Source organism: Mixophyes fleayi, chromosome 1 (assembly GCF_038048845.1).
Source record: "Mixophyes fleayi isolate aMixFle1 chromosome 1, aMixFle1.hap1, whole genome shotgun sequence".
Classification (NCBI taxonomy): domain Eukaryota; kingdom Metazoa; phylum Chordata; class Amphibia; order Anura; family Limnodynastidae; genus Mixophyes; species Mixophyes fleayi.
The window spans coordinates 105,004,716-105,030,685 of NC_134402.1; the positions used below are offsets into that span (position 1 = coordinate 105,004,716).

The 25,970-nt window shown below is 37.6% G+C and overlaps 1 protein-coding gene across 2 annotated transcripts in view; it reads left to right on the forward strand.

The window, feature by feature from the left end:
* The window catches only part of NR3C2 (nuclear receptor subfamily 3 group C member 2), a 305,523-nt gene that overhangs the window by 132,708 nt on the left and 146,845 nt on the right, over positions 1 to 25,970 (forward strand). The window contains exon 3 of one of the 2 annotated variants that reach the window (XM_075198951.1): positions 25,791 to 25,942. In XM_075198951.1, the coding sequence (XP_075055052.1) occupies positions 25,791 to 25,942 (152 nt within the window). The remainder of the gene's footprint in view (positions 1 to 25,790; positions 25,943 to 25,970) is intronic. The other variant, XM_075198958.1, reaches the window with a different exon arrangement.

Below are 25,970 nucleotides of genomic sequence, written 5' to 3' on the forward strand. Positions count from 1 at the left end.
AATATTCTAAATCAGGGCTGTGGGGACACTCATGCTGAATGCAGACTTTGAAAGCATTTTGGTGATGCCACTTAAGCTCATAACTTCAACAGGCTGTTGTATAACATCAATGTTTTTTATTACAGTGTTCAGCCTAACAGCACACAGCTATATAAATGTAGCCCTGTTTATCCACATACTTGGACAGCACAGTTCTAAGCTACAGAATCCTGTGCAAAGTGACTGTCTTTACATCATTCTGTAAAACATAGCTAGTCACAAGCAGCTGGGGTCCTCTGCATTATAATAATTAGCAGCACGATTGTGATATATGCACCATGAGGCAAATCAAATAAAGCTTTCTAGCTAAAATAAACCGTATTTTTGTTCAGGTTATACAGCTCACAAACATTCACAGACATGGTCTCTCTTCTTGAAGCCGTTTGGCAACGCTGAGTTACAAAGTCTGTGGTGCAGGCAATGTCTCTTTTATGCTATATCTATGTTGTTATACACCAGACCCTGCAGACACTGTGACCAAGAACCTGTCGTCCACACACAAATCTAATCCTGAATACAGTAGATGTGCACATAAAGCCCCTGTATTGAACTATATAAAACATCTGTGTCCTAAAGTACTTCTGCACTTATATGCTGTATATAAAATAATTTTCTTTACAAATCATAGGTGTTTGCTCAGAAAGCATTTGCATATGATATATAATGCTATTTGCTTCATGTGAAAGGCTGTTCACATTGCTGCTGCCTGCTCTGCTGCTGTCCTCTAAATCAATCTGCCATGCCCTTGAAGAATCACATAAAACATCCTTTTCCTTTCAGTTATTCTCTACCACTTCCACCCACTTCCCATATGTATAATTTCTGGAGCTCCTTGGATGAATTATAAAATGAAGCTATGGCAAAATTCATTTATTTTGTTTCATTTTGCAGTAAAAAAAACCATACACATTTTAACGCTAAAATATTGCATTACTGTTTGTTGCAGTTCCTTTTTATATAACTTGTATTTGTTACAGTTATCGACTAACGTGGAACCGCATTGATATTGTTTTTGAGAAAGTTCTGATTTGACCCAGTGGCCTTTTACTTAAGTCTGAACTAGGGTTTGTAAAAATATTTATTTAGAAATCCAGCCTTTATCCAGTCTCACCCATATATTCTGATTTTGCTAGGACAGTCTACTTTTCTTGCAAGAAATCAATAACATGAAACTTTTCTAGAGCTCTGATTGAATTAGTAGAAAAAATTATTATAAATGTCTTGAAGCATCTTTCACCCTAATGAAAGTATGGAGTAGCATTTATGGACTCACTCAGCAAAGGTTAAGTCACACGGCGGTCTTGGTTTACTTCCGTATAATAGGGTTCATGTTATTGTCTATGTTTTCGTTCTCTGTTGCCCAGAATCTGCCAGATCCAGAATTAGGCTGATCATTAGTCTTCTCGGTGCTACTTTTCAATTCTAATAATGAGCCCCATCATTATACAGACGTAAATCGAGACCGGAGTACAGTCCGATTTCTAGAAAAGCAGCATGTTACTGATTTGCTGGTAACTGTGGTTTTTATATGTCTTCTACATACGTGGCCTCTTGTTATTATTTTGTGGTATAGGATATGGACTGCTAAAGATGTTTCTTCTACCTGGCAATGGACTACTGAACACCCCATATACCGATGCTGGCGGAAGTGTATCTAGCCTATCAAGATTGTCTTTGTTGGTGTTACAGTTTTTCTCATAAGCCCAAACCCTGGTTAAATGGCGGATTCCTGAGATAAGACTGGAGACGAACAATAAAGTCCCATATACAGTAGTTGTTATAGACAGCATCGAAGTAAAGCTTTTCCAAACAGCAGACACCTGTTCTGTATTTGTAACACTCTTTCCTCTCTCATTGCTTTAGGAAACAGTATCCTTTTTATATTAATTTACTCTTCTTAAATTATAGACAATTTTCTGAAGTGAAGTTGTAAAGGAAAATAACAAATTTGAAAACTCTGTAAATAGAATTCAGCTATAAATGTCCTGAAGGACCAGACATAACAGAGAGCAGAACATTTTCCAATTGGACTAGAAAATTTATTTCAGCTGCTTGCCTGTGTGACAGAGCCAAACATTGTATAAGATCCAGAGGCACAACTCCTTGTGGATTCTATGTACAGTACAGGCCTACTGCTTTGTATTTTATACGTGTCTAATGGTTGGAATGTTAATTTTTCTCTAAGCTCATTTTAAAAAGAACGTCCACTTAAAAAAACAAAAAAAATCTTGGTACATATTTCAAGTTTGTTACATTCAGATCTGCAATAAAGCTAAATTAATCTATTGTCTTCCCCTGGATCTAGTATCATGCAGTATCATCTGACAACAAGAGCCAGGATCTTTGCATGCCATAGTAATGTTTTAAAGGTCGTATGTAGCCTGCTCTATTGTAGTTTGTGGCCCTTTAATTAGGTCCTGTACCTGTTCTGAATTGTACTGGGTCTCTCACTCTCACTGTGGTTGTTGGGGTCCAGATGTGATGTGATATTATAGAGATGATGGAAGAGCATACTTGCCAACTCTCCCTGAATGTCAGGGAGACTTCCTGAAATAGGGGTGATCTCCCTCACTTACTAAAGAGTCTGGCATTCTCCCTTATGTTGAGCCAGTACAAGACATGGTTGGCTTCGCCATCTTTGACATGCTGACACAGTTCAGAAATTGTGTCCTATGTCCATGTATTGATGCCTATGGAGGTGACCGTTTTCATGGAGACCAAGATTTAATCAAAGACTGACAGGTAAGACAACATGACTTCAGTAATGGAGACAGAAATGTAAAAGACACTCCAGTCCCTAGAGTCCCTATTCATTAGCTGCTTTTCTTTAACACATTGTTGCCTACTCTCCCGGAATGTCCGGGAGACTCCCACATTTCTGGGAGACCTCCCAGGAGAGCAGGGCAACCTCCCGGTTCTCAACCTCTCAATAGATAAGTGGCACGGGCGGGGCTTAATGATGCAAATATTGTGTCATCTTATCTCCGCCCCTGCTGTAATTGCCCAAAATTGTGACACCTCCCCCGGGATCTCCCTGAAGCCAACGCGGAAAAGTTGGCAAGTATGTGGAGGAGATGTGTTACTACACAGGTGAGGGGTTAAAGAAATACTAAAAGGTGGGTGAGGCAAAAAAGTGTTACAAGGAACTTCATTACTTGTATTTTACATGTTTAACAAGTTAAGTTCCATTTTGGCCCTTTTAAGTACTGACTCTAATGTAACCCTCAGATGAAGCAAGGTTATGCACCCCTGGTTTAAAATGTTTTTTTGTTTTTTGCTGCTTTTGGAAATCTTATATCAGTTGTGAATTGTAAGCATTTCCTTAAGGTTGTATATGTCTAGAATTGGAGTTACACAAAGATAATCACACAAATCAAAATGACAAATGCAGCAATTTTACATGTATGTTTACCTTGAAATGTTTACATATTTAATCTATGTTAGCATTTTTCCCAGTCTGTGCTGCCAACCATTGAATTGAGCAAAGATGAATTAATGTGTATAAACTTCTGTAAATAATATCTATATAAACAGTTAGTTCTGATGTCATCACATCAATGTCCATTATAAAATAAAAAAATAGAATATAATAATTCATAATGCACCCTCTATTGTAAATGATTCCCGTGACCTTGATAAAAGCCCTCTACCTATAGTTCTGGTTACAGAACTCATCAATGACTTCTAATATGCATATAATGTACAGCGGGGAGTACAATGTGTAATGTTTTCTTGCTGTATCATACATAACAACATTTGGAAACAATGTCCAGGGAAGTGTGGCCTTTGGCCAGGTAAATCTATATGTTTATGTAGGCATAGGATACTACACCTGTTTAACATGACATGATCACAATAGAATTCTGCTACATTTTAAACACTTAGGGGCATATTCAATTAGCTTTTGGATTCGCAGTAACGCGCGTTGCCGCGAAAAGTGCGCGTTCTTGCGGGTATTACGGTACCGCATTAACGCGGACTTTCGTTCGCAACCCTATGGGCTGCGAACGAAAATCCACGTTATTGCGGTACCGTGTATTACGTTTCACGGCTGTTCCGGCACGTTACCGCGAATCCAAAAGCTAATTGAATATGCCCCTTATTGTACATTTAAACTCATGCAGCATACAGGAAATGAGTTTAAGGCAGTGTTCCCCAAACCCCTAGGACTGGGTATTGGAAACATTGGTCTAAGGGAAGAAGTAACTTGCAACAGGACAATATTAAAAATCGGCACCATATGAAAGTATCCATACATGTGCCACGTTTGTAGCGTATTGACATTCTAAAAAACAGACGCAGAAACATACTCACACAACATTCTTCACACCAGTAAAATGAAGGCTTTTGTCTGGGACTGTATTAGAATTCGTGCTGGCCTTGCTGTCAGTTTGAGCATGGATTTAGTATTCTTTCAGATACAGGAATAGAAAACAGCAGCTTTGTACTGGGTGGTAGTGAGCAGTTTGCCTGTGTGCAAATCAACCAGCAGATATCATCAGTCCTGAAAATTAGACCCATCGCTAATTATATACACTAACTGGCAAGGTCAATTAGTGCCTGCAGTTTGCTAATGAAACTGTAAGCCATAGACAGTATGCTGGGAATGATATAAAAGCTCAAATTGTCAACTTGATTTCAATCAAAAATTGTACACCTGTGTTTTCCATAATTAATCAGTTTTGGTTCATTAAATACAGTTTTATCCAGGGCACTGCCAGCTTTGGATTATGCAAGCTCCACGATCATGGTGAATGGGGGGTACTAGTTAAAACAATACAGGTGCCAGGAACAATCTCCTTACACTACTGAGCCTTATCTCATTTCCCAGGGCCAGTTGCAGTATTTTGGCACTGTTTCATGAGCAGGGATTGAAAAGTGAACACCCCTAGACTGAATGTCAAATAATGTATACTGGCAGGCGCGGGCTGGGAGAGGGATGGCCGGGGGGCACACAGGCGGCCGCATCATATTACAGGGGATGTGGCCGCGTCATTGATGACGCGGACGCATCCCCTGTCACGTGATGCGGCCGCGTCAGCACACAGGCGGCTGATGACATCGGATGCGGCCGCGGGGGGAGAAACTGTTATTTGCATCCGGGGGCGGCCGGCTGGCCTACACCCGGCCCTAATAGGCGTCTAACCCAGCAGCCCGTGGGGGGGGCGCTGCCCCCCTGCCCCCCGGGCCAGCCCGCCTCTGTATACTGGCCTACGGTCCTGGAGTCTTTATAGCTACTTTTCTGGTTGCATTCAATAACTAGCCATGGTGTGCATCATGGAATTACATAGGAAATATAGGGGATTGGAGACTCATAGCAGTGACTGTTTCTGTAATACAGGTATAATAAGTGTACAGTCATGGCCAAATGTTTTGAGAATGACGCAAAATATTATTTTCCACAAAGTCTGCTGCCTCAATTTTTATGATGGCAATTTGCATATACTCCAGAATGTAATGAAGAGTGATCAGATGAGTTGCAATTAACTTCAAAGTGTCTGTTTGCCATGACAATGAACTTTATCCCTAAAACAACATTTCCACTTCACATCAGGTCAGTGATTCTCTCGTTAACATGAAGATGACTCTGTCATACTGATTAAGTTAGAATAACAGACTAGAATCTTTAAAAAGAGGGTGGTGCTTGAAATCATTGTTCTTCCTCTGTTAACCATGGTTATCTGCAAGGGAACACGTGCAGTCATCAATGTGTTAAACAAAAAGGGCTTCACAGTCAAGGATATTGCTGCTAGTAGGATTACACCTAAATCAACCATTTATCGGATCATCAAGAACTTCAAGGAGAGAGATTCATTAGTTGTGAAGAAGGTTTCAGGGCACCCAAGAACGTCCAGCAAGCTCCAGGATCTTCTTCTAAAGTTGATTCAGCTGCAGGGATTGGGGCACCACCAGTGCAGAGCTTGTTCAGGAATGGCAGGTGTGAGTGTATCTGCACGGACAGTGAGGCGAAGACTTTTGAAGGATGGCCTGGTGTCAAAAAGGCCAGCAAAGAAGCCACTTCTCTCCAGGATAAACATCAGAGAGAGACTGATATTCTGCAAAAGGTACAAGGATTGGACTGCTGAGGACTGGGGTAAAGTCATTTTCTCTGATGAATTGTCCGGAGACGGAAAGCTGAGTGCTGCCATCAGTGCTGTGTCATGCCAACAGTAAAGCATCCTTAGACCATTCATGTTTGGGGTTGCTTCTCAGCCAAGGGAGTGAGCCCACTCACAATTTTGCCTCAGCCATGAATAAAGAATGGTACCAAAACATCTTCCAAAACATCCTTCAAGAGCAACTTCTCCCAACCCATCCAAGAATGTTTGTTGGTGACGAACAATGCCATTTCCAGCATGATGGAGCACCTTGCCATAAGGCTAGTGATAACTAAGTGGCTCGGGGATCAAAGCATCAAAATTTTGTTTCCATGGCCAGGAAACTCCCCAGACCTTAATCCCATTGAGAACTTGTAGTCAATCCTCCAAGAGGCCGGTGGACAAACAAAAACCCACCTATTCTGACAAACTCCAATCATTGATTAGGCAAGAATGGGCGGCCATCAGTCAGTATGTAGCTGCAGAGGTCTTCAAAAAGAAGGGTCAACACTGGAAAAATTGACTCTTTGCATAAACTTAATGTAATTGTCAATAAAAGAATTTGACACTTATGAAATGCTTGTAATTTTACTTCAGTATACCATAGCAACATCTGACAAAAAAGGTCTAAAAACACTGAAGCAGCAAACTTTGTGAAAACCAATACTTGTGTCATTCTCAAAACTTTTGGCCATAACTGTATATGGACAATATGTTACAACTGCAATAAATGCACTACTTGAGAATATTCATAATTTACCTTTATGGACACATTGAGCTTGGTATTTGTAGCATTGCTTTAAAAGACTGAAGATTTCATATTCCTGTGCTCTGGTTGCTACCACTACTGCACCATTTTCAGTGGAAGTGAGGCCAGATTACAGAGGTAATGAATTCTCTGTGGTGCGAAGCTAATTCTGTCAAATGTGTTTTTTTCACCAGCCCTTTCTAGAGGTCTGTGCTTCAGTTTTAATTACACTAGACTTGCCCTTTCCTCCCTGACCACTACATAAGACACCTTTTCATCTACAAGATTTTCCAGTGCGGGTAACAATGCAAAGGCTGGAAAGTCCACATTGTGTATTAAAACATAAAATAAATGTAATTGCAAATGTAGAGAGGAAAATCAATATATATATATATATATATATATATATATATATATATATATATATATATATAGAGGTGTGTGTGTATATATCTAATATAATATATCTGTGCCATGAATACAGTGTATGGGTTATGAGTCACATCTGGCTTTTAGCTGCAGATTTATTAACGGATGTTAAGCTGTAGCTCAGTTTCTGTTTAAGATAAACTTTCAAAATGGTTTTCCAGAGAACTGATCAATCCCAAAGGACTTGCTACCGCTTTCAGTGTGGGTGCAATTTGCCAGAAGTACGTGTTTATTTTTAAATGTGTTACTTTCACATTCATCTAACATTGAATGTATTAAAGGAAGCAATAATTTTCATTGTTAGACAGGGCCCAAGGTGCACAACTATCTGCCCAGGATCTTTGCTATCCATCGCCTTTCTTCTAACTTTAGTAAACTACAGGTTGTGTGTGTGTGGTTTTGCGCAGTGACATCATAGCCCAGCGCTACACTCCCTGTCCACCATTGTCATGGAGGAGTGTGCCAGCGATGCTCCTCCGATAGATGCGGGTGGGTGCCACAGGGACAATAAAATCACTGAATGAGTGACATTATGTCACCTAAACATTGATGCCCTAAGCCAAATAGCTGCGCAAGCCTGTGGGTAGCAGATAATGGGAACATCTCATAAAGAACCATGTCTTCTATTTTTAACACATTCAGGCATCACAAAAACTGAATTGCATTTGTTTGGACAGCAAGTGCCTGACCTAAGTGCATTTGCCTAGGCAAAATTGTCACGCTGTACATGTGCCCAACTTGGGACCATATTTACAGCTGCTAGTATCATGCACCTGTAGAGGGGGGTCAAGGCCGTAAACGAATAAATGCAGCAATAAATGACCTTGAGTTTTCCTGCATACGCTGAGATGACTTCTAGCACATCAGTTTTATTGATTGGCTTTGTCTGTTTGCGATAAATTCAAAGTAGTTTATTTAAAAGAGAATCTTGAAAAGATAGGAGGATAGTATTGTATAAGGTAAAGTCAAACTGTGTACAGCTGTGATGTTTTTGATTGGATACAATGTTTAGGGATAACGTGAAGCCCTAATACACCGCTCAGGTCTCGGCTTCTGCATGTGCTTTAATTTAGGATAGAGCTGTAGAGACAGGAAGTCAGTGAGGTCACAGCAGATGTAAAATTAACCAAATGCAAAATTAAGTACCTTAATATGTTTGCTTTTTTGGGTGGTGGGGTTAAAGAGCGATGTCTTTGTAACCTCTGCAAGTTAAATGTAACATCTGTTCTTGGACTTTCATTCTGGGTGGGTGTCTGGGAGTACTGGTTTCTCAAATCTTTTTCCTTAGCAGTCCCAAACTGTCATTTTAAAGGTCAACTCATTTCTGACTTCTCCTAATTAAATTAATAAGTTTCTTAGGGGAACACTGCAGTAGTAAAATATAATTTATCTGCCATTGGGATAATGATTTTTATTATTATTATTATTATTGTTTTTATTATTATTATTGTTATTATTATTATTATTATTATTAATAATACTAATAATAATTATTTATTTTTTACCTGAAGGTGGTGTAATGTGTTTTGTATCTAAGATCTTTTCTATATAAACTACAAAGTGTATTTGAGTCACTCACATATGATAAGTTTGAATGTATATATTTTTAATATTCTAAGTCCCACCTTCCATTCAGTTGGAAATCTATTATCTTTGTCCCTTCCCCTCACTTTAAAGTGTACAACATCAACTGCACATGATACCTTCCCATATTCAATAAGCTAAGTCTTCTGATGTAAGCTCTGAATTGGTTCTCAAGCTTTGTATTTCCTATAGGAACAGAAATGTACAATTTAAAAATACATTTTCAGAAGCAAATTTCAATCAACAGTTTTTAGCAATTCCAATTCTCATTTTCACTGAGAACCCCCTTAGGTTTAATTATACAAGTTCATTTGTTACTAACGAAACTACAAACAGACAACAAATTACAATAATTGGTCAATGACTTATAACAGGTGTACTTGTTTGCTTAAATTGCTTATTACTTGAAGTCTTATGTTGGTATAATGTTTGTGGGGAAGGAAGAGGGGACAGATTAGTGTTTTATACGTTGTTTTTTTTTGTTGTTAATCATTATTATTATTATTATTATAGATGTGTTACTTAAGGACTTGTGTGCCATGTTTTTCTTTCTGTCCAGGGTGAAGATATAATATAAGGTGCATTAATGATAAATGGGATGTTGAAAGCAAAAAGTACATTCTCATATGAGCCTGCTACCAAATTATATATAATCTATATATCATCCTTTTACAGTGGGGTATCTTATTTTTAATTTTTGTAAGTGTCAGCAATGGTATTTTAGAATTGTGTCCATGTGGTCAGTCGTCAAATAAAATAGGATATTTTTTACCATTCAAATGAAAAAGTACATTCAATACACCACTCCACCCTTATATTACAGCCAAAAAAAATCCCAAAACCAGAATGTCAGCCTTTTAACATCTACACTCTCATGCATTGTGCCTTACTCCCAGCAATGTGATGTCTAGGTGACTTCAGGTACAAAGGGAGGGCAAAGCTCCTGAGAGTGTGGAGTATAGATCTTGGTAATTTAGAGAAAATGCCAACTCTGCATGTTCTGTTTCTACCAGAGAATAAGTCACCAAAATAAATGAGCAAAGAATATTGTTTCTTTTTCTTTCTAAATGGGAAGCTCCTCAGGGTTTAATTTCTTTAGCAAAATCTTTTGCATTAAAAAAAAAAAAAGGCAAAGCCTTAATATTTTCTTGATTGCAATTCAAACCTCCACATAAATCATTGAAATAGTGCGGTGTCCTTAACTTTTAAGGTCAATAACATTCGTTCATAGCAAAGTTTGATTTTTTTTTTTCCTTTCGTTTGCATAAGGGAAAAATGAACCTGGAAATATTATGTCAGCAGTTTGGTATTTTAATGCAGTGACCTCATGATCTAAGAATAGTTTGTTGCATATCACTTTCACTAGTTTGTCCTATTCGCATTTTGAAAGGCAATTTATAACAAAAACGGACGACAATGACATTTCACACCATAGTGTGCTGCTTCTATTTATACTTAACTTCAAGTATAAGTATTGCTATACAAACAGACAATGAGGATGGGAATTATGTAAAACTGCAATAACATTTAAAGACACGCCCACAAGTAGCTTCCCATGACGTAATATAAAAGTCCTATAAATAATTGAGCTTTTATTTTTCTTACAGTATGCTATTCTAAATGTGACTATATTCCATCTCTATGGAAAAACTGTTGGAAATCACATTAATGTAGAATGACTGTCTATGAATATCAGTGTTCTCTACATTATAATAAAATATGAATTAAATTATCAGTATATGTAATTGGTTATATGTGTATGTACCATGCCTTGGTTAAATGGGGATGATCTTTACTGTAGACCATTGTGTTAGAGAGAAAGTCATCTTCTACAGTTGTTTGGTCTTCAAAGCTAACAATATAGTGTAAAAACATTGCTTATAATCATTACAATGTGATTATATTGTATCATAGTTCTATATGTTGAAAATGTATTTCTGGTCTGATTACTATGCCACCTATGGTGCTATAACTGATAATGTACTGGCACGTTATAAGAATTTAGCCCATACAGTCAGTCACTCAGTGGAAGGTATAAAGACTGAGACACTATGATAGTTTGGGAATGTTCTAGAGAGCTATGCTACCACATTATTATTGTTCTTATAAATATTATTGTACTTGTTAATTATGCAGTCGCCTCTCTTGTCAGCGCTGCTGTACATTCTAATCAGATCAAACATCAGCTCAGTGCGAACTTATGTCAGATCTCCTGCTTCAGAGCTCAGCCCCACTAAACCGGATCCACTAAACCGGATCCTGTTGTCTATCTTCCTGTCTGTCACCTTGAACACCCTGTCTGTCTGTGCCGACCTGATGTACCGAATGTACAGTCAGTGCTGACCAGAGTGGCACCTGTATAATTAATAAATACCATTAGAATTATTATCACAGTTATGTTCTTGGCGATAGACCCTTTACACTTATGCTGGTAAATCTACACTTTTTTAGGTAATTTTCATGCCTGGTACATGCAGGAAGTACTGCCATAGTGCATTGTTGTCAGTACATAAAGCCTACACTACAATCGGCTCATCAACAAAGTTACAACATTCCATTTAATCTATACACTAGCAACTTATTTAGCGTTTTATAAGAGCCTGATTAATTCTCTGCATCACATTTATTGAAGTGAGAGGACAACAATCATGAAGATTTCTTACCATGAGTTGTGAATGCTTCTGGTTGATCTTGTCACTTATGTTAAGTTAGATTTAAGTTCTGGCATCACTAAACTTTACTGTAATAAAGCAGTATAATCTACTGTAGTTATAAATCACAAACATAATTATGTCTCCTGCAGAATTCTCTATGACAAGGATGGCTTGTTGGCATATGGCAAGCTATTCATCATTTTTTGACATATAAATGAAGGATATTTAATGGATGTAAAGTTAACTGACATCTGAGTTACTGTATGTACATTTGTCTTTCTAGTTGGCCCTTGATGCCTATAGCATCAATTAACTAATTAACCATTTTAAACCTGTGTGATGGAATGAACTACTGATATGGACATACTAGATCACAAAGACCTAGGGTATATTTACCAAACTGCGGGTTTGAAAAAGTGAAGATGTTCCCTATAGCAACCAATCAGATTCTAGCTGTCACTTTGTAGAATGTACTAAATAAATAACAGCTAGAATCTGATTGGTTGCTATAGGCAACATCTGCACTTTTGCAAACCCACAGTTTAGTAAATATACCCCTTAGTATCTTTCATCTCAATGTTGTTACATTGGAACAGAAGTAGCAGCTTTTCTCTCTCTTTCTGACTATGGTTTCATCACCGTGCCACATTTTATGTTTCTTATTCTTTGTTGAATTTATATTGTCAGGTTTTAATGATCTTGACTATTTCACATGTACATGTACTTCTCTTTTGAGAGAGTAAGTGGTTGTTATAGAGCTCACTTGGCAAATTACAAAAAATCCAGGATAATTTTATCAAACGGTTAAAGAGAACCTGTCTGGTTACCTTTTCTCTACCTATGATCACTAACGTTATTATATATTAATGTTAGTATAGTGGATCACTTGGACCCTATTTGGCTTTATTCCGGTTGGATCCATTTGTTGCGTGTCACCAGCATAATGTCATTTGTGCCATGATCCCCTCATTGTACAGTGCTGAATAATATGTTTGCTGCTTTTATAAATAAAAATAATAATAAAAACTGCAGCTCCAAAATGGAGTTAATGGTGAAGAAAACAAAAGGCTGTTACTTGTATTATTATAATAATGCAATACACTGTTATATAAGCATGAAGGTGACAGGGTAATTAAATAATTGTTGACTACTGTCTAGCCCATTTCAAATGACACAATGTTATATGTCACTACGCAGTTTATTGTATTATTAGAAAGACCTTAATAAAAAATGTATTGTTGATTGTGTGTGTAATTTCACATGTTTATATCTGTTGGTGCATAGTACAGTCTTTATTTTAGGATTTTATACGTATGCCTGCCCTATACCCTCTTCTTTATTTATTTTTTTTCTCAACCAAAATTGTTACCTCACAATGATTACTATGTCATAAATCTAACCCCGCTCCAAGACTAACAGGATAAGCATTTTCGATTAGAGATTACTTACATGGTACAAACTGAGGAGTTATACTAATTATATCAATCTGTTCTCTCTTCAGATTCTGTTTAATCTCTTGAGTAAATGGCACAATCAATTTCTAAAGTTTACATCCCATAATATGAATCTCGGTATTCACTTATGCAGGGCTCTATTGCCACATTGTGCAGCCCACAGCCATTGTTAATAAGAATACCCTACTTTAATAAGCATCCATCTGTTATGTGCATACTGTGTTGTCCCATGTGGGTTCCGCACAGTTCAGAAGGTAATTATACCCACAGGAGCCTGTATGGTGACCCCACCCTGTTGATGCAAGGGAGGCTTGAAAATACATGGCTGTCTTTGGCTTGTTGTGGCCATTCAGTCCGGTCTACCAACTACTAATGCCTGCATCAGACTATTTCTACATGGGGACTTGAGTGTTGCTTGTACGTTGATGTTGGGACAGGTTGTTCCTAAGAGCCCATCACCCAATCTCCAGCATAGAGACATTAGCTACATTGTGATCTTGGCAAGTGTAATCACCTTTTCCATAGAGGAAAACATTTTACCCTGCTGTATTATGCTTTGTGCACTTCCCATAATGAAGACATTAAAATGTATGTTCTTTTAGCCACTTGAATAGTTAAGAGATTCATTTTTGGTATAGTGTGTAGCCAGATATTCCATGGGGCTTTAATAACTTTTGCTTTAGATTAAATTCAACACTGAAAACCATTAGTGGATAATTAACCAAATCAAATTTGATTCAAATAAATAGATTGGTGTACGTCAGTAACTGTGTGTTAACAGTCTGAGGCAAGTGCCTATTTTTTCTCAATTTACAAATGACTACATTGATGCCATATCAGTTGTGTTTAGGTCCTCTGGTCATAACTGTGTTTTCTGTTGTTAAGCAAACAAATCTTTACGGTGCAATGCAGTATGCTGGTGGAACAGCCTGAATATGAACAATTGGTATTTTTTTCTTTACTTGCAGTGTAATGGATGCATTTACATTTATTCTCTTTAGCTTCTGCAGAGTGCACTTCCACAATTACTGTGACCTGCTGTGCAGGGAAATAAATGTTAACTACAGTTAACTACGATGATGTTTTCAAGCTTGTTTGTTTCCTAGAGTCAACCTTGAGCAATCATTTTCCCTCTTCAACTTTCACCTATCAACTAATCTAATACATTATACAGAAAAACAGCATGTTCCAACCTTGTCACTCGCGTAAAGTTGTGTAAATAGATATTTGTTTTGTGTTGCTTTTGGAACCACTGGAATTTTACAACATGTTGGAGAGACGACGTTCATCATATTGTCGCTATACAAAGTGAAATGAACAAATAATGATAATTCTTGATCTTTAAAGCATACCTTCCGCCTACACACAGCAGAGGCAGACAACTTCAGGGTTGCACCAATCTCCTTCAGAATTTAACCTGAGCTTCATGTATCAGTCATACTTGCCAACTCTCCCGGAATGTCCGGGAGACTCCCGAAGTTCGGTTCAGTCTCCCGGGCTCCCGGGCTCGTTGGCATTTCTCCCGCATCCTGGATTTCACTGAGAATCGCGTCAAATGACGCGATTCTCGGTGATTGACGCCATTTTGGAGGGCGGGAGGGGGCGGGACGAGGGCAATCGCGTCATTTTGGCCCAGCCCCCCGCGACGTAAATTACGTTTTCAAGGGGGGCGGGACCAAAATGACACATTTGGCCTCGTCCCGCCCCCTCCCACCCTCCAGTCACGCCCCCTCTCCTGGAAACTTGTTTCCGAGAGTTGGCAAGTATGGTATCAGTGAGTCACCAATTCTCACTATTTGCAGACTTGTGTATTCAGCAACAGCTGCCTCTTTGTGTCTGGGACATACTGAAGTTTAGGTAAAGTTGCGGCACACCATTTCTCAGTTATATTTTGCATTTTTTCTCTTACTCTTGGGCATTAAAGAATTTTACAAATGAATATAAAAGGATTTTTTTTATTTGAGTGTTAATAAAATAGTTATTTACTTTTATTGAACTAGGTAAAATTCTTTAGATTCCATAATTTGTATTTGTGCGGAGGTGATGCTGGCAGGAAATCCAATACTGATATTGATGTTATTAATGGCATTCATGACCAAACATTTATGTATGAACAATTCCTAGCATACCTTAGATTTCAAGGCAAAGTCACCAACTATATCTCAGTTATAAGATAAATACTTGTATATGCAATACATTATGGCACAAAAGCCATAGGCAGGAATGTAATATATATAATCTATAATATAAATGCTTAGTGGCGTGTGTTAGTCTGTCTGTGGAAAAAATAAAACCAAGCTGCAGCGCCACCTGCTGGGCGGAGTTATACACTGACCTACTAAATTCTTAGTGTGTGTGGAAAAAAAATTCAGAAAGGGCTGAAATTTGGTATACTAAGATGTTTTTAATTTGTTAATTTAATTTGTTAATTGTTAAAAGTGTTTATAAAGATTTAAAAAAAAGATATATATATTTCTTGAAGGAGAAGTGACAGTTGGGAGTGGTTGGTAGTTGCCGGGGGTGACAGTGGGGAGTGGTTGGTGGTTGCCGGGGGTGACAGTGGGGAGTGGTTGGTAGTTGCCGGGGGTGACAATGGGGAGTGGTTGGTGGTTGCCGGGGATGACAGAGTGAGAGGAGTGTGATACTCAGGACCGCTGAGAGAGATCCCTGTGTCTGGATAGACATCTGGATAGATGTGGCGATGAAAATGAAGGATGAGGTGATGGAGAAGAATGATGAGGTGGTGACATGTGGACAAAACCACGTTAAAAAAGGGCGCTTACGTCGGGAAGTAACGCTCTTCCCCTGAGGAGGCCTGGGCTATGGCCCAAATGCATGACAAGAACTTTTTTAACACCTTAAGTAGCTTGATTTGATTAGAATGCATGAGTATCATGCACGGGTTAACTTGTATGTAATAAGTAGTATAGGTTGGGCATGTTACACTCTGTTACATTGCCTTTTGTAAAATATAGTCACAGGATCTCCTTTTTTGATATAGATATATGATCTGACAGTTTGGGGTAGCGTAATGTGTGCTTAGTGCCTTTTGTTCTAAAAACTTGTCTAAAAATTAATATTGCACAAAATGCAGCATTAACTACATAGTATATTGAGGGGTATTTTATATTTATTTGTGTCTGGAAGTTGACATGTATCATCACCAACAAGTTTAGTAATTTGGCATAGGCTAGTATTCCAGCAGGCACTGTATTCTTCTTTACATAAGGCTATTGCACGTTAATGTCTTGATATCCGCTTACTCGAGTTTGTGACCTATTTCCAGTGTATTGTTATGTAATGATATGCATGAAATTAGGCCACACCCAAGGATAAAGCATAAAACTTGATTTATGGCCAGAAACTATCAAGATGCTAGTCTCCAGCTCTTGACCTCACCTCTCCAGCTAAGCAAAGACCCTGCTCTTTAGATATCTGTGCCAGGTATTGTTCCTCAATGTGCAGGAAGTCTTGGTGTGATGAAAGTATTTTGCTGCTTCCACATCTTGATATAATACTAGATTTGGACACTCTCCAAGCACTGATTCCCGAGGAATAGTCTTCAGAAAGAAGGATCTTGGTAAATAAATGGTGATGATGATAATGCCTAAGGTCCTATTGTAGGCACTTCTGGGGGTAAATGTATCAAGCTGGGAGTTTTCCGGCGGGTTTGAAAAGTGGAGATGTTGCCTATAGCAACCAATCAGATTCTAGCTATTATTTTGTAGAATGTACTAAATAAATGATAGCTAGAATCTGATTGGTTTTTCAAACCCGCCAGAAAACTTTCAGCTTGCTGCTTGATACATTTGCCCCCTGGTGTTCATCTATTCATCGATAAGAAACAGTGTTAAACATGGGCATCATTGCTACAGATTCAGGAGCGTGTTTTATGCTTTTATGCTTGGTTTGACATATTAGTACAAAAATGAAAAGAAAAATGTTAAACCAATACAAACCTGAGAATGTTTATTACATTTTTTTATCTGCGCATATCGATACTTGGGTCTTTAAAAAGCATGCATGTATATCAGTGGTGCTCAAACTGGTTTGTCTTCTAAAGGGCCACACAGTGGAAGGAAGGAGATTATACTGCACTCCAGCTTCCTCCTCCGGTTATGCAGCCTGACGCAGAAGTCGCTGCACCCTGTCTATCTCATTCTCTGCTTATTAAGCAGGAGTAAGGTCGGGAGCCGCTGGCTGGGGGTGCCACTGACCGCCTGTTGCCCATCACTTCTGTAGATGATGCTACAGGCATAGCATTAAAAGTATTGTGTGAATAGTTAATGTAATAAGTATGTCTGGAGTTTTAGATGAACAACGGAGCCCTGTGAAAAAATGCAGCATTTCAATGAATTATTATCTAAAACCACTTTTTAAGGTTTATTTAATAACATAGTGGAAATGTCACAAGTTGGCTGTGTAACCCATAGCAGCCAACCAGATAATAGGTTTTATCAGATGAGTGCTATATCAGATAAGTTATAATCTGATTGATTTCCGTGGGTTACAGCAGATTTTTATATGCCTCATTGTTAAATACTTATTTATATATCCCGATTTGTAAATGTACATACCCACCCACCTGACACCTTTTGAAAGTGAAGTAATAGTCTGCTTCAGATTTTCCCACTTATTTTCCAAAAGAAGTAATAAATGTGCAAGTATAGCAGAGCATGTGATAAGTGTACACCTATGGCTTACTCTGGCAGATTCATGGGACACTTATACCAATTCATTTTTATTAACTCCGCATAAGTTTTCTGTGATAAAAATGTAATAGATTAAATTCTGTTTTAAACAGTATTTGGTAAGAAAATCCCCACTGCACAAAAAGTCAATGAGTCTCTATTTACATGCATTTTTTTAAAGATAGGATTGGTATCCTATTTAAAAAAATGTATCCTATGTTGGGTAATACAGCATGTATTTTATTTGCAGAAGCAGACCTTGCAATATGTTAAAGTAGTGTAAGATACTGTAAGTGATTCATACATTAATAGGTATCTGGTTTATTTGGGGGCTTGTTTCACATACTTTTGATGTCTGTATCAAATAGTTTCATATACATTTATTGCTGCGCAAACAATCTGGACTTGGGGCTAGATTTACTAAGCTGCAGGTTTCAAAAATTGGGGATGTTGCCTATAGCAACCAATCAGATTCTAGCTTTCATTTATTTAGTACTTTCTACAAAATGACAGCTAGAATCTGATTGGTTGCTATAGGCAACATCCCCATTTTTTCAAACCCGCAGCTTAGTAAATCTAGCCCTTTGTGTTTTCTCTTCTAACTTTGTTACCTAGGAACTGCACATTGTTTTTTTTGTCTATTTATTATCTCATGTGTAGATAATTGTCTGCAAAACAAAGTGTTGCTATTGTTGTGGTAACAAAAAATACCAACAAAAACTACTGAGTGTAGCATAATAGAGCCATTATTTATTAAAATGTTTCAAATGGTGAGGGAGAATGAAATGTTGGCTTTGAATCTGGTCCAGTAAAGACCAGGTGTTATTGTTCTTTCCAAATAAGGGACTGGATGTCGCCTCCAGCTCTTTTTTTACTTTTGCGTTTATGGCCAGAGGGGTTTGGCAAAGAGGATAAAAGTGACATTCATTGGCTCAGCTACATGTAAACATCATAGAGTGGATTATTCATATTGCAGTGTTCTGAAACAGTAGAAACTGGTTGTGAATTATAGGAAGCAGCATTTTATTATGTTATGTATTAAGCAATTATAGTAGTAAATCACAGGTATTTCATTATAATTAATCTAATTTACTGGGTGAGTGTCCAAAATAAGAATTAGTGCTGGCAGGTCGAAACTGCTGTTAGTGCAGTAGAAATTGAGCAGTTATATAATTTTTTGTTCTTGTTTAAAGGCATTGGTGGCATGTGTTGTAACTAAACAGAAAAAGACAACATCACTTTCATCTTCAGTTTGGAACAGTGAGGGGCAACTGGACACTTCCCACCCGCAGAGGAAGAAGTGAGACCACTTGGTGCAGATTGTGCTCTCTCTCCTCCTGTTACGATTAGATGTTCTGCATGACCTCCCGGGGTTGTACACATTATAGTGTGGTGAAATTGTTGCTACATAGAGTGGAGGCAAATATTTTGTGTCAGAGCCAATATTCATAATATGGAGCCAGTTTTTGCAGTTTTAGTATCATGGTTGCAGTTGGGGCTATAAATAGGACTTAATGACTTGGATTAAAGCAAGAGATGAAATGAAGTATAATACCATAATAATAAGCAATACCGCAGAGCATTGTATTACTTATTTTTAAAAGCATGCAATTGTTAATGCTATTCGTGTGTTTGTAACTTTGTTTCTGTATTTAAATATATATATAACCAAAGGTATTACAATTGGCGCTATTCTGTGCACATGGAGATAAACAAAAAAAAATAATATATAAATAAAAATAAAAATGGTTGGTTTATCTATGTGCACAGAATAGCGCCATTTGTAACACCTTTGGTTTTATATATAAATATATATTTAAATAGGAGGATTATTTGGTGGATTCTTTACAGGTATTAACTTAGGTGGCTGTTTTGTTGTGCGCAGCCAGTTTATTTCACTATTTTGTCTATTTTGTTTCTGTATTAGTTGTTTAGTGGGCAAATAACTGTTATGCCATAAAGACACAGACATCATACAGATTTGTTGAATTGGCCTGAATAAATATTTATTTAAGTTTCTGAAAGTTATAGGTCAGGGCCAAAAATGTGTGACCCAGCTATTTTGTAAGGAAGAACTGCTCCAAGTTTTTGTTGGTTGGGCTGTGTGATTTTATTGGAGTTGGTGTCATGTCTTGTATAACAGTGCATGCAGCAAAGCACATATTTGCCCAAATGACCAGGAATTGCATCCAGTGGGGATCACCTAATTGGATTGTTTGAAGTGTGCAAACAATTTTGTGTGTCAAGAGTTGGAAACTTCCTACAAAGCTAATGTTTGCCATATTTGGCTACATTTCCAGAATTTCCAGGGGAATCACAAATTTTGGGGAGAAATCCCTTTAGATGTAGACATCCTCCCGATTCGCATCGTCAGGCTCCACCCCCAGCTATACAATGCTGTGAATCTCGGGTCATGGTGATGCGGTGATGTCGCCACGCCCCTTCCTGTACTTGCCACCCGACCTCCCCTGACCTAAAAGTTGCCAGGTATGCTGGATACACCAGGCGAAGAAGGGTGGCTGAAAAAAATACCTTCATTCAGAAATCTGCCAGAGATATCCGAAATGTAGGAACTAGTTGGCCTCTTTGGCGTGGGACAGGACCAGTTTCTTAACTTTACAGTGAGGACTCTTATAGGACTACAGCTTATTTATGGCTCCTTTATTTCAAACGTGAGTTAATAGATACTAGCTACCTGTAGTCATTCCCTTTGCAGTCATGTTATGCTAAATAAGTACACTTTTTATCTACTTTATTTAAGCAATAAACAAACGTTGAATGACAAACTCAAATTTTTTCATCATGGAGTTGACACAATTGCCAGTGTTTTAAAGTAAATAAAGATGATTATATATCTCGTATAGAGCAAGTAAAATTATACAGTATAAACAATTAGGTAGTAAAAGAATAACTCAAAGAAAACTAAGAGGTTTGCAGAGAATTATGTAATGATTAAAGTGTAGCATTATTACTAGGTGATCTAGAAGTATTGTTTGGGTAAGAAAAGAAGATGATATGGGGGAACTCTTCAGTTTTTCAGTATAATTAAAGTTATTTATAAGTAGTGAATCATGTAGACCTGACCATTAAGTTAATTGTTTTTTATTAATACTTGTTCATGTGTATTATTAATCAAGTGTATATAACTACAGACAGGCAGGTATTACTGTAATTACTATATTTCTTATTGTCTTCATTGTTACCACATTTTAGAAAAGGTTTTGAATAGGAGATTATTAGCTTATACCATTTTTTTGTTGATTTATTGTCTTTTCTTTTTTTTTTGCATTGATTCACTAATATGTGGCGCAGTTGATATTGCCCCATATCTGAGAATCACAAATTTTGCTCCAATAATTAAATGAATATTCAAGTTATTTTTAGTCAACTTGATGCATTATCTAGGTAAAAGACAATAGTTTTTGTGGTAAAAATACAATTTTCTTCCAATGTACCGTCCCAGTAAGTTCTGTCAGCACAAATCACAATCACTTATCCTAATGGCAATACAATCAAACACAATACAATTGGAGACTTTATAGAACAAATTACAAAACAAGAAGACATAGTAAAACAAGTCTCTGTCAGAAAAATGTAATAACATTTTCCTTACCTTAGTTTTCTTAAGTTAAGGAGATCTCAGAGGGGAGGTCCAAGGGGCACGTGTGGAGGGCATGATGGCGCTAATTTGCATTAAAATGTTGTGAAGCCATGATGGAGCATAACGCCTCAATGCACAGCTGTAGCGGGACTATAATAAACATAGGAAAATAAATTCTAGTTGGAAGGATTGTTAAGTGACTTTAGTATATCTTAGGTATGCTATCCTGCAACTTTTACTAAACCCATTATTTATGTTACTGAATTTTTTATTTCCATTGGATTATGATAGGACACAGCTCTGATTGTATTCAGAGAGCAGGGATGCACAGAAGGAATCTAGAAAGATAAATCAACATACTTAGTACAAGTTGCAACAGGGCATGCACAAGTGTCACGACGCTGAATGATTTTGTAGATCCCTTGCCTCTGTTTAGATAGGACTTGCCCAGGAGTGCGGAGTCTAACGGATAGGAGGTATTCACCAGGGATCCCCGCAAGGGAATATGGACTCCGCTGCTCCTATTCCGCAGGTTGCGGTCTCCCAGACAAGAACTAGCAGAGGGTAGTGGAGGCAACACACAATGAACAATGAGGATGATGATATTTACAGGATTAAAAGTTCACGGCTCACAGGCATCGCTAGTAATAATAACACTGGAGATAGTGGTAATGCTGCAAAGTACTGTATTGGCTGATAGTACAATAGAATGAAGAATATATATATAGGCAGATACAAAACACACGGCAAATTGGTCAGAGTACAGAATGCAGATACATCATGCTATTCATAGTTGGAAACCCTTGACAACGGCATGGGACGAGTAAAACAACAGTTCAAACGCAAGGATGATAAATGGAGAATGCTTGGATCCAGTAACGTAACACACGGCAGATAGATGTGAATCACTGGTACAGCAATAGTTCAGACAGAGTGATAATGTAGAACTGGCTGATCCGAAAACAACGATGATTCAATATAGCAGGTGGGTTACTGGTATCACGGTAATTCTCTTTATAAAAAGCAATAAGCGTTGAACTTGTTGTGTCTACAGATGACAATCCCAAATGACAAGAATGAGCATAATTACATCAAACAGTTCGTTACCTAGAAGTAGCAGAGGAGCGAAGTGTATCTGAGCAATGCTTGGAACTACTGATAACAGGTAACTTCAGCAGGAGACACATCCATGAAATATAGCGATGTTGAATCAGCCGGGTAGATATGGAAACTTGAGCCGTAAGATTAGCCACAGGTGCAACAAGTAATTCACCGTAGAAGTTCAGCGTGCAGGTGAACAGCGAAGAGGAGTTTCAGACTAGCCCAGCGTGGAACTACAAGTGACAGGTACCTTCAGCAGTAGATTTATCAATGAAGTAATAGCAATATTGCATCAGCCGGGAAGAAATGGAAACTTGAGCCGTAAGATTAGCCACAGGTGCAACAAGTAATTCACCGTAGAAGTTCAGCGTGCAGGTGAACAGCGGAGGAGAGTTTCAGCAGTGGACAAACAGGAGGTCAAGTACTGGCAGCCAAATCGTAATGCAGACTGAGTAACACAAAGAACAGGCAACAAGCCAAGGACCATGGATAGTTTAAATAATACTCCAAAACCAATGAGAATCAGGAGGAGGTCCAGAACAAGATAGCAAGGAACACCTGTGCAAAAATAGTGTCTCAGAAGCAGGAGTAAGCTCAATCACCGTTCCTAGTGGAAAGACACAGCGCCGGCACCTATCTATGGGACCGGCGTGTGACAACAAGTTAACTCATATGAAGGTAGAACCCTCCTTTAATGCTAATCTGTTATGTTGATAAACAATAGCTCCTACCCCACTAATCATGTTTCATGTATAGAGCTCAGTGCTTGGAGGGCAGTGCTTGAGGGCTGAATATCCGATGTAAGGTGCTGCTGGTCGGTAACAGGTACAGGGGAAAATCTCCATACACTGGTTCCTTTTATCCATTTTCTCCTTCTTATGTAAATAGTCACACATACAGTATGTACTATATGTTTACTGTTTCCATGAGCAGTTAATATCAGATAGTAAGTAATGTATACACACTCCAACATGACCCTTCTATCTCATACCAAACATCTCTCTTCAGTTACATGTGCTGAATGTATTAATGTTTTTAACAAAAGACCTTTTAAGTTGAATTTTTGAGCGATAACTTCATTGAATGGATAGTTTAGAAGTTGAGCATTTTATACCAGGTAAATGGGTCATGCAGGAGGATCTCAATGCAGTAGTATTAGTTGTACATTCATTTATACTATTATGTAATGATGATTAATATCCTGGTTTCTGTTTGCTTATTTTATTGTTTCTGTTATGTAACAATAACAAGAGTATTTTAGGGAAGCAGTCATATGGTGATCACCTGGCTTGAGCTGGTGACTGTAATCCCTTTGGAAGCATGCTTGCCCTAAACTTGCCCAGTAGCAATTAGTTGTTCTTGTTAATGAGACGTGTGTAGTAAGTTGGACTCCCTAAATATTTATATCTACAACCAACACAGAAAAATCTGTTTTATAGTATGCTGTAACCTGCTATACTGGTTTGCCAATGTGCCCAAAACAACAACAATGACTATTCTAATCAGTGAAAGTGTGCGTTTCTCTAGTTCAAGGAGACCTCATCAACACACTTAATATGTGCCTTTTTATCAATACACGTGTTGGAAGCCACTTTCAAACACTTCCTATGTTTTAGGAAATGTTCTTGGTGAAATTAAAGTTTTACTTATACTGCACCATGCATGCAACGTTAAATGCAACAACACGTGCATGTCTGATTACCTGTCCATTTCTCTGCTTATTTATTAGGAGAAAACTTTTTTATCTGAATATTTCATATACACTTTATTGTTATAATTTGTGTATAGTGATCTCATCAGCAATTATCGGAAAACTTTATAACATACTGTACCATTTCATAAGAAACTCATTAAATATATCCTATTTTTACAGTATATATGTATATATCTATTAGATAAATATTTTTGCTCTACAGTGATTTTTATCCAATTAAATTTTAAAGTATTTGGTGTATGTTAAATTCCAATACTATTTTATTTTTATTTTTTTTTCAGTGAAATTATTACCCATTTTGAGAACTAACATGTCAGAGAGTAATCTGGTTATTTTGGCTATAAGCATTTTGTTTGGTTTGTGAGGTTTTGGCACAGATAAACCCTTCTTGATGTACGGTTACTTTACTGTGTATATTTTGCTGCATTGCACAGCCCGGACCTCTGTAGTCTACATTCTATTCATCTTATTATGTCGACAGTTATGGTCAAGTGAAGTGATTGGGAATTTATCTGACAGCATGCTGCAGACGTGGTGCAAGAGAATTTCATTTCAAGCCATCTGTGGATACATGTTGTGCAAGGAACAGCTTTCTTGAACAGACTGACTGAATTTAAAGTTAAAGTGCACAGTTTTAATGTTGTTATAAAATAATAATTGCATTTTCTATTAACACATAAAAGGCAACATGAGAATCATCTTATTTGTAGTAAGCATTCATCTTGAAGGGTATATTTTGTTTGTTTTGATAAATATAATGATAAATATTTATCTTTTACAACCTTGATAGCAACTTTAAGTCAGTTTTTTGTTGATCGCAGCAATGAAAAATCTGCTATTTACACAATTGAACAAAAAATATTGCCAAATTTTGGCCAGATTGGTAAAGGTTAAAGTAACGCTTCACCAGGCCACTCATAGGTCAACTTTCAGTTCCATGTATTTAAAAAAATAAATACAAGTTTAAAAGTAGATCAAATATATTTATTCATGCATTAAAAAAAAAGTGTTGTTCAAAGAATAAAGACTTTTTTAAGGATCTTAATCTGTCTTTGTGATACCTTTTAAATACGCTTTTCCATGCATAAACACGGGAATGAGCTTCTCACCGCCACATGATTGTGGTGGCCATAGCAGTGTTATTTCCGGAGATAACCCCTCCATGTATAGGGCGCAATGAAAAAAGCCATATTGCAGGAGAAAACTCTCCTTCACTGGCTTTATGGCTTTTCACCCTTCCATAAATCTGCCCATTAGTTCCTGCAGATGACTGTATACATGCTTGTGTGTCTGTCAATCAAGTGGACTGTTCACCAAAGTGAAAATAAAAATCTGTTTAATTTAATGAAGTATCAAAATAAAATCATAAAAATAACAAATTAGATGTAAACATTAGCTGTAGATTCTCCCTGGTAAATGACATTGAAATTGCTCATACCCGCATTATCAGTTCCTTTCCGGAATTCTCCGAAAACTGAGCATCTAACTCACTCTTCCATGAAACCCTGTGTCCCATCTCAACCCCAGCATCGTATTGACAGAATTGGAAGATCGGTAATATACCAGATCTTCAGTGGCCGATGAAAGGTCCATCTTAGCTAATCAGTATTGATACAAAACTTTTTTCTTCCATAAGTATCGTTATTAACTAAAAATTATTTATTTTCTTTCTTCCAGCTCCGCACTACGGACCATGTCAACTGGGTCATCGAGACCTTCCAAAGTTTGTTTGGTTTGTGGGGACGAGGCATCTGGATGCCATTATGGAGTGGTCACCTGTGGAAGCTGCAAAGTCTTTTTTAAAAGAGCAGTGGAAGGTAAATGTTCAAGTGGGTGATTAATTTTTATTATCTTATA